This window comes from Brienomyrus brachyistius, chromosome 21 (genome assembly GCF_023856365.1).
Source record: "Brienomyrus brachyistius isolate T26 chromosome 21, BBRACH_0.4, whole genome shotgun sequence".
Classification (NCBI taxonomy): Eukaryota; Metazoa; Chordata; class Actinopteri; order Osteoglossiformes; family Mormyridae; genus Brienomyrus; species Brienomyrus brachyistius.
Window position 1 is genome coordinate 8,517,593 of NC_064553.1, and position 14,911 is coordinate 8,532,503.

Genomic DNA, 14,911 nt, shown 5'->3' on the forward strand with positions numbered 1-14,911 from the left:
GTCATGCCCATAGACCCACAGACATGTGCCTGTTCTGCTGAGGCCGGGCTTGGACAAGCAACCTTCTGGTCATGGGTGCCTTCCAACCAGAGCAACCTTCCACACCAGCGATGCGACCTCATTATGAACTTCAGAGTTCGTCCCTCTCAGGTATCAACGAGCACGAAGAGACAGTGTGTGATGATTTCTACGCACCATAAAGGTCCCATCTGGTAAGCTGCTTTTCGCTTGCTTTATTCTGAATGGGTGTTTATACTCTTACTACTCTGATTGCACACTCTCCCATTTTCTGAGAGGAGTGGCTGAATGCATAATCTCTGAATCAGCAATTGATAAGATTCCCAGTGTGTGATACTGCCTTTATTCCAGGAAAGATTGCGTCGGAATCTGACAGCGTGAAGTCATCATGCTTTCTGTTTAGTTTCCTGGGAGGTCGCTAAATGACTCCAGCATCCAGATCGCAGATACGATACAATAATGCACTGCAAAGCATTTATTCAGTGTTTTGTTATAACATGTTTGCATTTTTCTTTTGTTCCACAGGGAGATTTCTGAAAGCTTCGGAAAAACAAAGAAGTGGATGAGACAGTGTGTGTGTGCGTATGTGTGTGTCACCGAGCTGAGAGTGGGGAGGGGTGCGGGGGGATCACATGACCACCGTGGGTCCGCTGCACCCTGTCTTCTGGTGGAGCTGAGAGATCTTCAGAGCGATGTCCACGAGGGGAGCAAGCATGTCCTGTGGGAGGAGACACCATGCATGGGAAACATGACCGTCAGCTGGTTTTTGATACAAAACACAACTTTAAAAAAGCATCTAGTGAGTACAATCATTTAAAATAGCAAACGATTCATTTAAAAAATTGATTTCCTGTTCCACAATCTGTGGCTCATTCACACAAAGTGTGGTGCAGTGATAATGTTGTATCCCGTCCCCGTCGCGTCTCTCCTTCCTTCCCTGCTGCTGTATCACTGTTCATCCTGCCGTCAGAAGCAGCACCAGCGCCTGCCTGCCAGCACCTGCCTATCCCCCGCATTGAGACTCAAATTTAAAAATTTGGGGAGTGTAAATTAGGACTCTGCCATCTTGTTCATTTGAGTTCCTTTGCTGCCCCCTGGAGGATGGGCTCCCCCTTTGGGTCTGGTTAGGGTTAGGGCTTCCTCTGCTGCCCCCTGGAGGATGGGCTCCCCCTTTCAGTCTGGTTAGGGTTAGGGCTTCCTCTGCTGCCCCCTGGAGGATGGGCTCCCCCTTTGGGTCTGGTTAGGGTTAGGGCTTCCTCTGCTGCCCCCTGGAGGATGGGCTCCCCCTTTGGGTCTGGTTAGGGTTAGGGCTTCCTCTGCTGCCCCCTGGAGGATGGGCTCCCCCTTTGGGTCTGGTTAGGGTTAGGGCTTCCTCTGCTGCCCCCTGGAGGATGGGCTCCCCCTTTGGGTTTCCTCCCAAGGTTTCTTCCTTCTAAGGAGGTTTTCTTTGCCACTGTTGCCTCCGGCTTGCTCACTGGGGGCTTCGGGTGGGGAAAATGTACTGCGCTTGTAACATACATGCAACATTGAATTGAATAAATTACAAATCAATTAAGAAGACAAATAAATGCCAACTAAAGGAAGCATGGTGGAGTGGGGGCCGCCGTCCACCATGGAAAGTTAGGCAGGTGACAATTCATGAATAATTTCTTCCCGCCTGCAGTGTGTCCTTTTCGCATGATCCGTCACTTGGCTCTCTGGACCCTCTGATTACTGTACAGTGATTTAAGTCCAATTTTCTGTCGTTTTGCATTATTTCGATAACCATTTTATTGTCCCCATTATTTCCACACAGTTACTTATTCAGCAGAAGCTTTTGTCCAAAGGAATACATACTTTGAGAAAACAGGGTTACCCAGGTCCCAGACCAGTTGAGTTTAAAGGCCCCCACGGGATTTGAACCAGCAACCTTCTGAGCATGTGCACAGAGTCGCACTTAGATCTGCTCCACCTTCACCCCAAAAAAGGGAAATTCGTAAAATCAGATGTTTTCCCAATTTCCGTGTGTCATTCTGTCCTTCAGATATGCCGGCTCTCCCGCATCATCCATATGAACTTAAGATAACATTTCTTAGCATTGCCCTTCATATATACCGATACAATTATGGACAGAGATGATTTTCGCAGCATTTTCTTTGCATGACACTGAAGTCGTTATGTTGCGTTCCATTTCAACTGGGATGTTGGAATTTCCAAGTTCCTAGTAATCGATTTCAACTGGAACGCCCTCAGACGTCGGAATTCCGACTTGGAAAGTCAGAGGAACCTCTACAATCCCAACCTCAGAATTCAGGATGGCTGCACCCTTCCTCAACATAAGTGAAAGCTGTAGTTACATACTGTAAGGTGGGGGGTATTCCACAAGGTAGGATTTACCAGTTTGTTGAATAATTTAAGCCAACCGTGAAAACTGTCCAATTGGAAGAGAGGTAAGTGGCATTCCTATTGGACAATCCTTACATTTGGCTTAACTTATCTGGCTAATGAAGAAATCCTGCTTCATGAAATACCACCTAGGTATTGCTAAATGGCTTTCTGAATCATTGTACTGGAATGTGGTTCTCGAGAGTGATGTCATTCCCAGCGTCCAACCTCCGAGGTAAATGGAATGCAGCATTAGTGTGCTTGAGCTGAAAATTGATTAGAAATGAGATATGTAGAGTTTGTGTTGCCTCACAGGGTCCTGCATCCCAGATTTGTCTCACTGATCACATACGTTTTCTCCGAATGCTTTCCCACCGAACATCCAGACATGCAGTTTAGATCAACTGCTGCTAGTTTGTGAGTTTCTGCGCCTCCTCGACTGTGCCCTGTGAAGTCCCATCCAGGCTGTATCAGGCTGTGCTCCTACACGCTTTCTGGGATAGCTTCCAGATTACGGCAGCCTTCACAGGATAAGCCACTGCTTGGCATTGAGTGAACTGAATATGTAGCTAGACCAAAATATCGTACTACACTGACACAGTACCATTCTATTACAATGTCACAGAGACATGCTATTACACTGTCACAGTGTCACTCTATTATACCAGCAGAGTATCACTCTATTAAACTGACACCATATCATTCTATTACACTGTCACAGAGACATTCTATTACACTGTCACAGTGTCACTCTATTATACCAGCAGAGTATCACTCTATTACACTGACACCATATCATTCTATTACACTGTCACAGAGACATTCCATTACACTGGCAGAGTATCAGTCTATTATACCAGCAGAGTATCATTCTAATTCACTGTCACAGTGTCACTCTATTACACTGTCACAGAGTCATTCTATTATACTGGCAGAGTATCACTCTAATACACCGGCAGAGTATCACTCTATTATACCAGCAGAGTATCACTCTATTACACTGACACAGGACCATTGTATTACAATGTCACAGAGTCATTCTATTACACTGTCACAGTGTCATTCTATTACACCGGCAGAGTATCACTCTATTACACTGACACAGGACCATTGTATTACAATGTCACAGTATCACTCGGTTTAAGCAATAAGGTGTTTGACCATTTGATTTCAGATATAAAGTATCCAATGACAAGACCAGTGGGTGCATCAGGATGGCATCACTGGGACTTTTAATTAATACCAACTCAGGCCTCACCTGTGTGTCCTGGTACATCTTCTGGGGGTCCTTTTCATAGCTGTCTATGTAAAGCCTGATGGTTGCCCCAGCACTGCCTGTTCCACTGAGGCGAAAAATGATGCGTGAGCCGTCAGTGAAGATGATACGAAGGCCCTGAAAAGGATGGCAGCGTGCGTGATAGACATGCACATAATATCTACAAGTCAAATCAAATGATGAGACAATTATTAACAGAGTACTGACCAAATTTCCCCAGGCACATAGTCTCATTGCCAGAGAGACAACAAATCCTGCTGCATAATTTTCTGTGTACTTTAGCAGCACAGGCTAATGCAAGACCCCAGGAGCACTGAGGTTTAATCACCCTCTGCACAGTTTGCACCTCTGCTGACATCAGTCTCACCTGGTTTCTGGACACACTTCCATCCACTGGGTCGCTGTACTCAAAATTGTCTGCTTTCTGCACCTGGTACATCTTTTCCCCCACTGAAAACTTCTGTCCAATGAAGGATTTATCAGACATTACGGCTTCCAGGTCGCTGATCATCTTATAGGCTGCATCCGCATCTACTTCCTCATAGTCGTACCTATCAGAGATACGGGGACATGCCAATACAGTCTTTATCATGCACCGGACCCTAACCCTAATTCAGTAATTAACACATTGGCATCTTCACTTATTTTTTTATGCATCTGACTTACCTAGTGCTACCCACTGAGCCAACATGACTTACCTAGTGAAGAAGTTTCGGCCATATTTCTGCCAGTGGTCTTTCATTATCTCCTCAACGCTTTGCTTCCTCGTTGCAAGGATGGACAGCCATGCCAGGACTGTCCACAGGCCGTCCTTCTCGCGGATGTGGTCGGAGCCTGTAGATTAACGCAAGAAAAGGATCTTTCTTTTACTTCATCATTTCACGTAAAGGGAGCACATGGAGTAATAGATGTCTCCCCAGTGGAATCCTTTTTCGGATGATGTGAAATGCCCCATAAACTTTGGAGATATAGGTCTAGTGTTTATGACTGAAGACCAAAATGCTCTTTGCTATCTTTGGATAGCAGTCAACACATGCTAATACATGTACAAATATTCTAACGGTCTTGTGTCATAGAAGCGATGCACTAGCTTTGCAAATCTCTGCAGACTCTGGTGGGGAACGCCCCACCCACCTCCTAACCTGATTGGTCGTTCTCTCACCGGTACCAAAGCTTTCTTCTCCACAGAGGGACAGCTTGCCAGCGTCCATCAAATTTCCGAAGGACTTCCATCCCGTTGGTGTCTCATGCAGCTGGATCTTGGTGGCTTTAGCTACACTAGGCAACACAAAGAATGGCAGCATTCGATTGGTCTGCATAAACAACACAACCGAAATGTGCTGGAAAAACAAAAGTTTGCCATCTTAGTCGTTGGTTATTTCCTTTGTCAGCATCATGTGACACAACATCCCTGATGCTGCTGAAATCTGTGGCCAAATATGGACCTTCCTTGCAATTGATGATAAATTAATACCCATTGTGCTGTATTATGGGGATTTAGAGACTGTGAGTAAAAGTCTATTGTTAGTATGAAAATTAGATTTATACTCAAAGTGAAACACTTACAGCTACCACATATTTTTTTTTTTACTAAAACTGTACTGTTATGTAGAAGTAATTTCTCACTGGAAAAAAAGCAGCAAAAAATCATTTCGCCAGCCATTCTATGAAGATGACTATGAAAATATGAGACCAGGGTTCAGGCCTCCCCCAGGGTTCCATGTGTGTGGAGTTTGCATGTTTCCCCCAGTGTCGTTGTGGGGTTTCCTCTGGCAATTCCGGTTACCCCCAACCCAGTCCAAAAACAGGCTGATGTTAACTGGCGTTATCAAATTGCCCGTAGGTATGCCTGTGTGAGTGAATGGTGTGTGAGTGTGCCCTGCAATGGGTTGATGCCCCATCCTGGGTTGTTCCCTGCCTTGCGCCTGTAGCCTCTGGGATAGGCTCCGGACTGGCTGTATTCAGACTGTGAGAACCTGGAGGAAACCCATATTATCACCAAGGGAACATGGAAAATCTATAAACCAGAACTGAAGTCAAAAGCGAATCCACAATCGTGGAGATGGCCGGGTCCAAAGCACTGGTCCACCATGCCCCCCCAGAAGGGACTGGCTTACCAATCAGAGAGGTTGCCTTACTTGTCTAAGGCCCCACTGGTGGGCATGCTGCGGGCCAGACCCCTAACCCCGGTTTGCTGGAAGTAGGGGATGCTGAAGATGTTGGCCGCAATGACGGCAACGGAGTCGGAGGGGTTGACAAAGAAGCTGTGTTTCCCGAGAATCATATTGCGATCCTGAGGAGACACAGTAGACTGTTGGTCAACACAGCCAGCACTTCACATGCCTTGCAGATATCGAAGGCCGACTGGGCTGATCCCAGTCAATCACGACAATGTACCAGAGGGTGAACTCCCCCTTGATTGGCAAAATATATTGAGGGGTAACTCTAGCCCCCCCGGTTGGCAGAATAGACTGTCACAATTTTTTTTTTATCTTTGTAAAAGTATCTGTAAAATAGGTTGGAGACTACTGCTTTCTGTAAAAAAATCATCTTCAATCAATTTCATTAGTTGACATTAATTCAAAAGGAGAACATTACTAAGTTAAATTTTTAGTCATCTGGATTTTGCTAAATAACTTTCAGGCAAGTGTCTTACTCATCTGTATCACATCAAAGCCCTTCCAGAGATTGGAACCTGTGGCCATATTTTGTAGCTCTTTCTAACAATTGCCGCAGCATGGAAAAATGTGATTTGGTGACCTCTTGTGGCCACATTGAGAAATAGCAAAGGCACTAGTTACATACGCCGTCCCCGTCAAAGGCCGCTCCGAAGTCATACTCCCCACCCTTCATGGTCTCCACCAGGTCAGCCGCGTACGTCAGGTTGGGGTCGGCGTGGTGGCCCCCGAAGTCCTCCTTGGGGACACAGTTGATGGCCGAGTTGGCAGGAGAGCCAAGTTCTTCGCATAGGATCTTCTTCACATAGGGACCCACAACTGCAGCAATACAGGTACCAGTAATGTCACATTCAACTCTCTTTGTTATTAATCACTTTAATACATCATGACTGTTGGCTAACTGCCTTTGGTTTTGAAGCCTTCAGTCACTCTTTAATGAGATCTAGTCCGCACCTCCAGGAGTGTCTTTAGAGATTATTGTCCCCATAAAAGCCTATCATATTGGGCCCCCAACCCAGACCATCATATTATGTTGCAAATTTTTTTAGGAATTGTCTTAACTGTCCCCCTTCTTTACGGCGCCCATACTTACCTCCATGCATGGCGTCCAGCCTGATCTTGATGTGATTGGGTCCTGACAGCATCTCCTTCAAGACTGAGAAGTCAAAGATGTTCCTCAGCATGTTGGCGTAGGATTCCACAGGGTCCACAATCTCCACTGTGGATGACATGACTGGTTAAACACTGGTACCACAATGGTTCAGTGGTTCTGTGGCAATATTGTCACCTAAAGTCAGCCATTTACATGTATGTACTATGCGCATATCTTGCAGCGTAATATAAAATCAGTTTTTAAATAGCAAATAAAATACAATTGCCTTGAATAGCTTAATTAAATTTGTTTTGTTCTCATGCTTTAATAGCTTTATGTTGGTTTTCAATTTTTAATTGCGAGTAATAATACTAATTTACCTAATGCAAATTTGGTAACACTAATTTAGACAGTTGTTTATACATTTAATAATATAAGAGCGGCAATCAGATATCAACATCATAGTTATTTTAATGGCAATGTTAATATCAACCCGATAGAAAAGCTAACCTTTGCATGCACTGGAAACAAATTACAGTTGATAACTGAAATCTGTCGTCTGCAAACTACCCAGTGCAGTCAGCTCCAGATCCAGTCAGCTTTTCTGTACCTGTGAATGGTTTGAACTTGTTTTCCAGATCAAAACTCTGTTTGCCGATAGTGGATAGGTCAACCCTGAGGTCAGGACAGATGGCATACTCCTCAAGAGTTTTACTGATCTGGAAGATGTTATCCGTTACAGCTTCAGGTGCTGGGCCTGCATTAAGTTGAAGAGTGGTGTGACTTGGCAAGGTCTGAGAATTCGCATATCGTGATGCAGGAACACGGTGAAGCTCACAGACGAACACAATCGTGTGTCGACAAAAAAAAAACGCAACAACGGTACGTAATAAGAACACATTCACATTCAAAATGTTAAAGCCTGTATTTCACTTAACCGGTACCTTCAGAAGGTACATAAAGAATATCTGTGAATATCTGTAAAAATTCTTAATAGAAATGTCTTACACTTTCCCAAACTTAAACTTTTTTGCTTAATGTTTTAAACATTCCTTTTAAAGATGCAAGAAGGCCAAAAGCTATGTGAACCTCTTTTTCTATATCTATATCTATATCTATGTAGCATAACCTTGGGGTGAGCATTGAGGGGTTGAGGTCTCCACTCATTTAAGGGAGTTCAGGGGGTTATATTGGCTGGTTTCGTTTATTGGGGGGTTATAGATTCCCATCCCCCCAATAATTTACACCCATGTCTATATCTATATATAAATATCTATGAACAAAGATATACCCAGATCTAATTACAGATGACCCTCCTGCTAACCTCCATTTGAAATGTTGAACTTGATTCCAAAGTCTCCACTGGGTCCAGCCGGGTTGTGGCTGGCAGTGAGGATGATGCCACCAATGGCCTTGATCTTCCTAATGACACAGGACACGGCCGGCGTGGACATGACGCCATTCTGTCCAATCACCAGGCGGCCAATCTGCATGTAAGCACAAGCGTAAATCTCAAGCATGTCTCAATGGGGAGGACTGTGATCTACTTAAATTAGCATAAACAGCCAGTTTTTGGTATTTTTTGTAAAGTGTTACCAATTTTGCTACAAAGTAACAATGTTCCCATTCCCATGGGTTATCATAAAATCAGTTTGGGAGGGGTGAAAACCAGCATATTTCACTTTGACGTGTTTGTTGTTTGCTACATTCACCTTTATCCTGCTTATTGCAAGTTTCGTTTAGCCTATGAAGTCTAGTCACAGCGCTTTTGGGACCCAGCTGATAGTGGAGATGCTGTAGAGCGATGGTACGTAGGAGAACGTGTTATTCCAAACTTCTTGCTACTGCAAGACGATCAAGGCAAGACTTTATATAACTGAATGAGCCATAAACAGAAAACAAAATGAAGGATAAACTCATATATGTATATATATATATATATCTGATTGTGCTTTTCCAAAGCGTGCCAAGAACGACCCAGACTGAAAATCCCTTTTAAAGAGAGTCTGCATTCAGAAGAGCACAGCAGCCACATGTGGAGCAGAGTGGCGCAGCGGAAGCGTGCTGGGCCCATAACCCAGAGGTCGATGGATCGAAACCATCCTCTGCTAAAAGGAGGTGGCTGTATATCTTTTCCAAATTTAAGCATTTTATTTAAAGTGCTACTCAGAGAAATGTCCACGTTCCCCGTCCTTCAGTCTCTTTTTCCATAGCTTTTTTTGTCTTTATCCAGCTAGTTCAGTTGACAGATCATGACACTTAATCTCATAATTTGAGGGTTCAAGCCCCACAATATACAACCGCTTTAAGGGCGGTGTGGCTCAGTCAGCTATGATGTGAAGCAGTACATGTGATCAGGCTGTGGGTTCAAATCCCAGGGTCAACAAAATGATTGCAATGTTGGCCCATGCCCAGAGATGTGTTAAATCACACTCCCCCCCCCACAACTCCTGGTTGTTCCAGTGACTGTCTGTGACCTGTTTTCTCAAATAAACAAAATGCCTGCTAAATCACACCAAAAAACATAATCAGGTAACACTTTTGATCACATGTGCCCTAGTTGTCATTGGTACAATAGTTTAACAGACATGGTATTAAATATATGCATGGAAAAGCAGTGTGTGCAACATTTTTTCATTATGAAGGTAGAGACAACAAAGCCTAAATGTTCATATATCGCAATAGCAACCTTGCCATCATCTAAAGCTCTTTAAGAATGATTTACAGTGAGTAGAATGTGTATACTGACCTTGCCGTTAAATAGTAACATTATTGGACACAACAAAACATCGAATTTAGGCAGCTATCATAGCGTGGGCAGCGTAAACCACATAACGCGGGTCAGTTAAAGGATATTAAAACATTAGGAGAATTTGCTTGCGAAAACGCATTTAGCTTAGTGGGTAAAAACCATAATCTGATGCTGCTTATAAAAATCTGAAGAGGAGTCCTCTTGTACTTGTCTTTGGCAAGTTCTAAGTGTATATCAAAAGTTGTTTTTGATGAAAGTGTCCGTTAAACAACAAAATTTAAACTTAAATGCTGTATATATTGGTTTTATTTGTACTTGGGAAAGGGAAAACTTCATTGTAATCAATTCAGGAATGTGGTTGACTGAATAATGTATTCATGTGGTTCTTTGGTAAAGTTAGTTAAAGCCAGTGAGCATTCATATAAGGGTTAAAGAGTCACAATGACAATACTGACCCCATTCGCAGCTGCCATTTGCACAATAACCTCTATGGCTGATTTATTAAGATAGCGGCCGTCTCCTCCTATCACCAAAGTTGAGCCCTGGCGGTCTCTCAGGTCAATGGAGGAGAAAACACTCTGGATGAAATTCTGAAGGTAGTCCTGCTTAGTCTCAAAGACGTAAGTCTTCTTCCGCAGCCCACTGGTTCCAGGCTTCTGGTCGGCGTAAGGAGCGGTTGGCAGAGTCCGAACCTGCAGAGGGCTGACGTCCATCGTGAGTAGGTGAGAGAAATCAGAAACATGAGCAAGAGGGCAATCGGCTACCGGAGAACCTGGACAATGGTGGCGGAGCACGGAGAGGGAGGTTCAACGCTTGGCGAGTTCAAGCGAAGGAGCTGCTCACCCAAAAATAGCTCCCTGGTCTTTGCATAGAGGCAGCTTGAAACTGAAGAAGCTTCTTTGCACTTGTCCTGAGAGATCAATGCCAGAGCTGTCAGCAAGAGCCACTGAGGCTGAAGCAGGTTATTATGCCTGCTTCTACAACCGGTTGCGGAGAGACTCCAGACCCTTATAATAGTAGACCCCCCCCCCCCCCCCCTCGTCTAATTTGATGCATGCCACAGGTAGGGTATGCCCCCATCTAAGGAACAGCTCAACACGACTGCCACCTTTACTACCCCTGAGCATTAAATTATTTACCACAGCGGAAGCGTCGGGGAAAGGGGATACTACAGGGCTGATTTAAATAGTGTGGGACAGCATTTAAAGGCCAGTGCTTTGATTTATAGTGGGGGGAGGGGAGATGAGGCTGAGAACATTCATTACATGTACGGGCCAAACAGAAAAGTAGAGACTTAAAATAACAATGACTCTGGGACCGGAAGTCCAGTTTTATAGGCAAAACACACCAAAAAAAATAATAAATGAGATTTTTATATTATATATACACACATGTATACACACACAAACATTATGTATGTATGTATGTATAGACACTGTATACTTAAATACATTGTATGATAAAGAGCACATAAAGAGAAACCTTAAATGCTTTGTATCCAGACTGTTGGCAAATGTAACATTATAAATATTCACATCAATACTAATGCCACCCATCCATCCATCCATACATCCATCCATCCTTTCCATATGTACTTGTTCTATGCAAGGTCACAGATCCGGAAGATATGGGCGCAAGGCAGGGAATACCCCAGGTTGGGGTGCTAGCTCTTCGTAGATCAATACTAATGTTATTCACTAAATAAATTATGATATTATGTGATAGAAGTGAAATATTTCTCTTTCAAATGTGAGCCAAAATACATAAGTCTTAAGCAGGAGATACATAAAATTACCCTTGGATTTCAGAAAAATACTGCAGAGTTTTCATTGTTGTTTGAAGCCCAGTGTAACTGGTAGGACTTTGGCAGGGAGGGTTTGGAGTAATGCAAGGTCAGAGCCAACATCCCACCAGCACCGGTCGTTCTCCCCTCCCATACAGGTCACCCACCTCAGCCCGCTAGCTCGGCATCTGACAGACAGCCCTCCATTCCTCTACCATGTCCTCGAGTTCCTCTGCCACGCTCAACTGTTCCCACACCACGTTCTTTGGTTTCAGCGCGACAATCCATCAGATCTGAATGTGATGGATGACCTGAGAGAGAGGGTGAAGAGATCGCATTTACATACACAGTCCGCAAGGCAAAACCACGACAACCATCCGGTGGGCAGAATGCCACATCCCAACATGCGGACGATACTCTCCATGGGCTCCCACAACCTAGTGTGAGATATGCTCCTGAAAGACCCCCTCTTACAGCCACAGTCTCCATCTGCTGGTCCCAAATATCACTACTTCCCTACCGCTTCCCTACCCAGTAAAGAAAGAACCTGTAGGGACCCTGCGCCCTCTATTCTACACATTTCAAACAGAGGTGGAAAGTTCCAATTCAGAAAGTACAAATCCAGACCCAGATTTTGTTTCAACCAATCAGTTGAGTGTAAAGAGTCACAGAGTTCTCAGCTGGTTGATTGAAACAAAATCTTGGTCTGGATATGTACTTTCTGAATCTGAACTTTCCACTTCTCCTTTCATGTATCAAATTTTAATGGATCATCTAAGTGTGAGGAGGCATTGGTGATCGCAGATTCATACTACAACTCCCATTACCTGTACACTGACAGTGATCTGGTTAACTGTATGGACAGGCTCATTTCTGAAGGCACTCCACAGATTCGCTTCACGTAAAATGAGCAAAATAGGGAAATATTTTCTCAAATAAAATCTTGTAATTCCATCAGAAACACCTAATCATGAACATCACCTCGGGGGAGAGGAGGGGGGGGAGCAGGGGGTCTAGAAAGCAGGTTTGGGTGTAAACTTTAAATAAAGTGTAAAAATAATTATTGGTTCCAGATCACCTGAATATGATTTCAGTGAATCAGGTTTGAACAAGTCTGTTTATGTTAATCCGAACTAACAATCTCATAGAACAACAAAATCCCATTGTGGAAAAGAGGATTCACTATGGCAACAGACGCCACACTGTCTGATGGCAGTATTATTGACTGTATGTCAATATATAACTTTATTTTGAGGGAAAAGGGCGAACAAGGGGCAGGTGTGGACTCTTACAAACAAGAGACTAGGGCCAATGAGGAGTATGCAGGAGAGGTCAATTAACAGATACAGAAGGATCGAACACCAAGAGAAATTAAAACAAGGAAAAAAGGTGGCCGAGTCTGGCCTATGGGCTGTGTAAATGGTAGCTACCTACTCAACCCATTTAGCCACACAGCTGCAAGAGTAACAGGAGAACAGACTAGGAGCCAAAGACACTAGGATGACCAGTGACATCTAGTGGCCACTAGAGGAACTGACACAACAAAAGGGCAAGTGGGGGCCAGTCCAGCCAGTGATGACTAGCCAATAATTAAATAATGCTTCATACTCCAAGCTGTACTGGTGCTATACATTACAAGCCTTGCCCTCTAAAAAGAGACAGGGAGCATTAAAGTATCGCAGTCCACAAATTACTCCTACTCGGTTTGCACGGCTAGTACAGCACTTGTTTCCAGAGTTGTACCGATTTTGTTTCTCTCTCTTCAGAAGGTTGGCCTCAGAGAAAGCGGTATTCCGAGCACCAGAACATTTACAGAAAAGAGAAAAAACACGCTACATACAGCTTCACCTTCATTTGTAACTTGTCTCTCACAAAGCTTTTCTCAGTTAGTGCTAGACCGGTTGGGAAATAAGACACAGGTGCAACGATTCAGTCACAGGTGGAATGTAGCAACAATCCTAAGCAACCCAACCCACGTAACAGACACAGTACTTCAAAACAAACCACAGAAACAGTTAAAACCAAAATCCACTTCCAATTCGCACAACGCAATGTCACTAAAGAGAAGCATGCACAGTATATAAATATACATTTACTAATTTAAGACTTTCGCCAGGCCATCTGAAGCCAGTCCCAGAAAGCAGTATCTCTTGCTTAGCTGGATAACTTGTTGGACTTAAGGTAGTCTGGGCTAAATGTAAGTGAGGGAAGACAAAGTCCATTTAAACCGAGGGACCTTAAACTTGCATTGTTCAAAATCAATTTCCTACCCCCATCTTAGTTAACAGCTCCAACAAATGCACTTTTCTAATTAATTATATCCATTATTTTTTAATAAAATAGCCCATCAAGATGACCCAGAGACACCATATCATTATGAAAGCATCTGGGAAGCGACATTTAAGGCCGCAATTAAAACAAAATCCATTTCATACCCCTGGCTGGGTTGACTGCTTATTTTTATTTTACCAATTTTACTAGTTATTATCAAGGCAATCGGCCCTGAAGACAACTGAGTCAGTTTATTGCATTAAATATTAATTTGGAAAGCAGCGCAGATCAGCAGGTGCAAATAAAATGCGGCCTTGCAGTTAATAACATAGCTAATCTCCCTTTCAGCTGGAGCGAATTCTTTAATTGGAATCAGAATTGACTTCATTGGCCAGGTACAACTGCATGTACTAGGAATTTGTTTTGGGAGCATTGGTGCTTACATTCAGAAATTACGTAGAAGAAAAAATATATAGACAGAAATAAACTAGAATAAAGGAATGAAATCGAGCAAGCTATACAATATAAGTGGGGGAGTAACAGAGCCAGGGACTGTGTCAGCGGGGGTCAGGGGGCTTGTTGATAATTTCAACTGCTGAAGGGAAGAAGCTATTTTTGTGGCTTGATAGATGTGAGTCTTAATAATTGTAATTCTGTTGCCATTAAACAGAAGAGCATGGAAGTTGCCAAAAAATAAAAAGATGTGAACATTTTGAGATCGTGCAATTAAAATAAACTTCCAATACAAAAATGTTAAAATTCTGAGAATAAAGTTGAAAGGTTGAAATTAAATTCTACAGATAAAAGCCTTCCTGTTGTGCACAATGCACACAGAAAGCAGCTGAATGTTAAACATCTGTTTGGTGTCATCTTGAGGTTTCTACCATTTAACTTAACTTTTTTCCTCAAATATTTATTTTAACTTTAATCTCAAAACTTTTGACTTTAATCTTAAAATGCTCCGTCATTTTTTTTCCTTTTAGATGGCCCTAATACTGTTAGTATTCTTCATCCCTTTGTTAATAGAATAATTGTACCCTATACAATAATCACCATGAAAACTAAAATTTGATTACAGAGATTCTGTCACCGGAAGCCTATCCTGTTATTTAAATGTACCATTTTCTTTTTGTTTGGTGAACTGCAACAGTTGTGGCTGTTAAGCTGAAGAAACTTC

General features: G+C 43.2%; 1 protein-coding gene across 4 annotated transcripts; it reads right to left on the reverse strand.

Annotated features, from left to right (window-relative positions):
• Window positions 1-465: 465 nt before the first annotated feature.
• Window positions 466-11,764, reverse strand: LOC125716740 (phosphoglucomutase-1). 4 transcript variants are annotated; one of them, XM_048989385.1, is made up of 12 exons: window positions 11,631-11,764; window positions 10,136-10,382; window positions 8,253-8,415; window positions 7,539-7,685; window positions 6,929-7,054; window positions 6,464-6,654; window positions 5,797-5,951; window positions 4,821-4,936; window positions 4,357-4,492; window positions 4,026-4,209; window positions 3,641-3,775; window positions 466-736 (listed from the first exon to the last, which is right to left on the reverse strand). In XM_048989385.1, exons 2-12 carry the CDS (start codon window positions 10,151-10,153, stop codon window positions 647-649), a joined length of 1,461 nt encoding a protein of 486 aa, XP_048845342.1. In that variant the 5' UTR covers window positions 10,154-10,382; window positions 11,631-11,764; the 3' UTR covers window positions 466-646. The 4 variants fall into 4 exon arrangements, with proteins under 4 accessions (XP_048845342.1, XP_048845341.1, XP_048845340.1 ...); XM_048989384.1 differs by lacking the exon at window positions 11,631-11,764 and adding an exon at window positions 10,524-10,675; XM_048989383.1 differs by lacking the exon at window positions 11,631-11,764 and having other exon boundaries at window positions 3,641-3,725; window positions 10,136-10,675.
• Window positions 11,765-14,911: the final 3,147 nt, after the last annotated feature.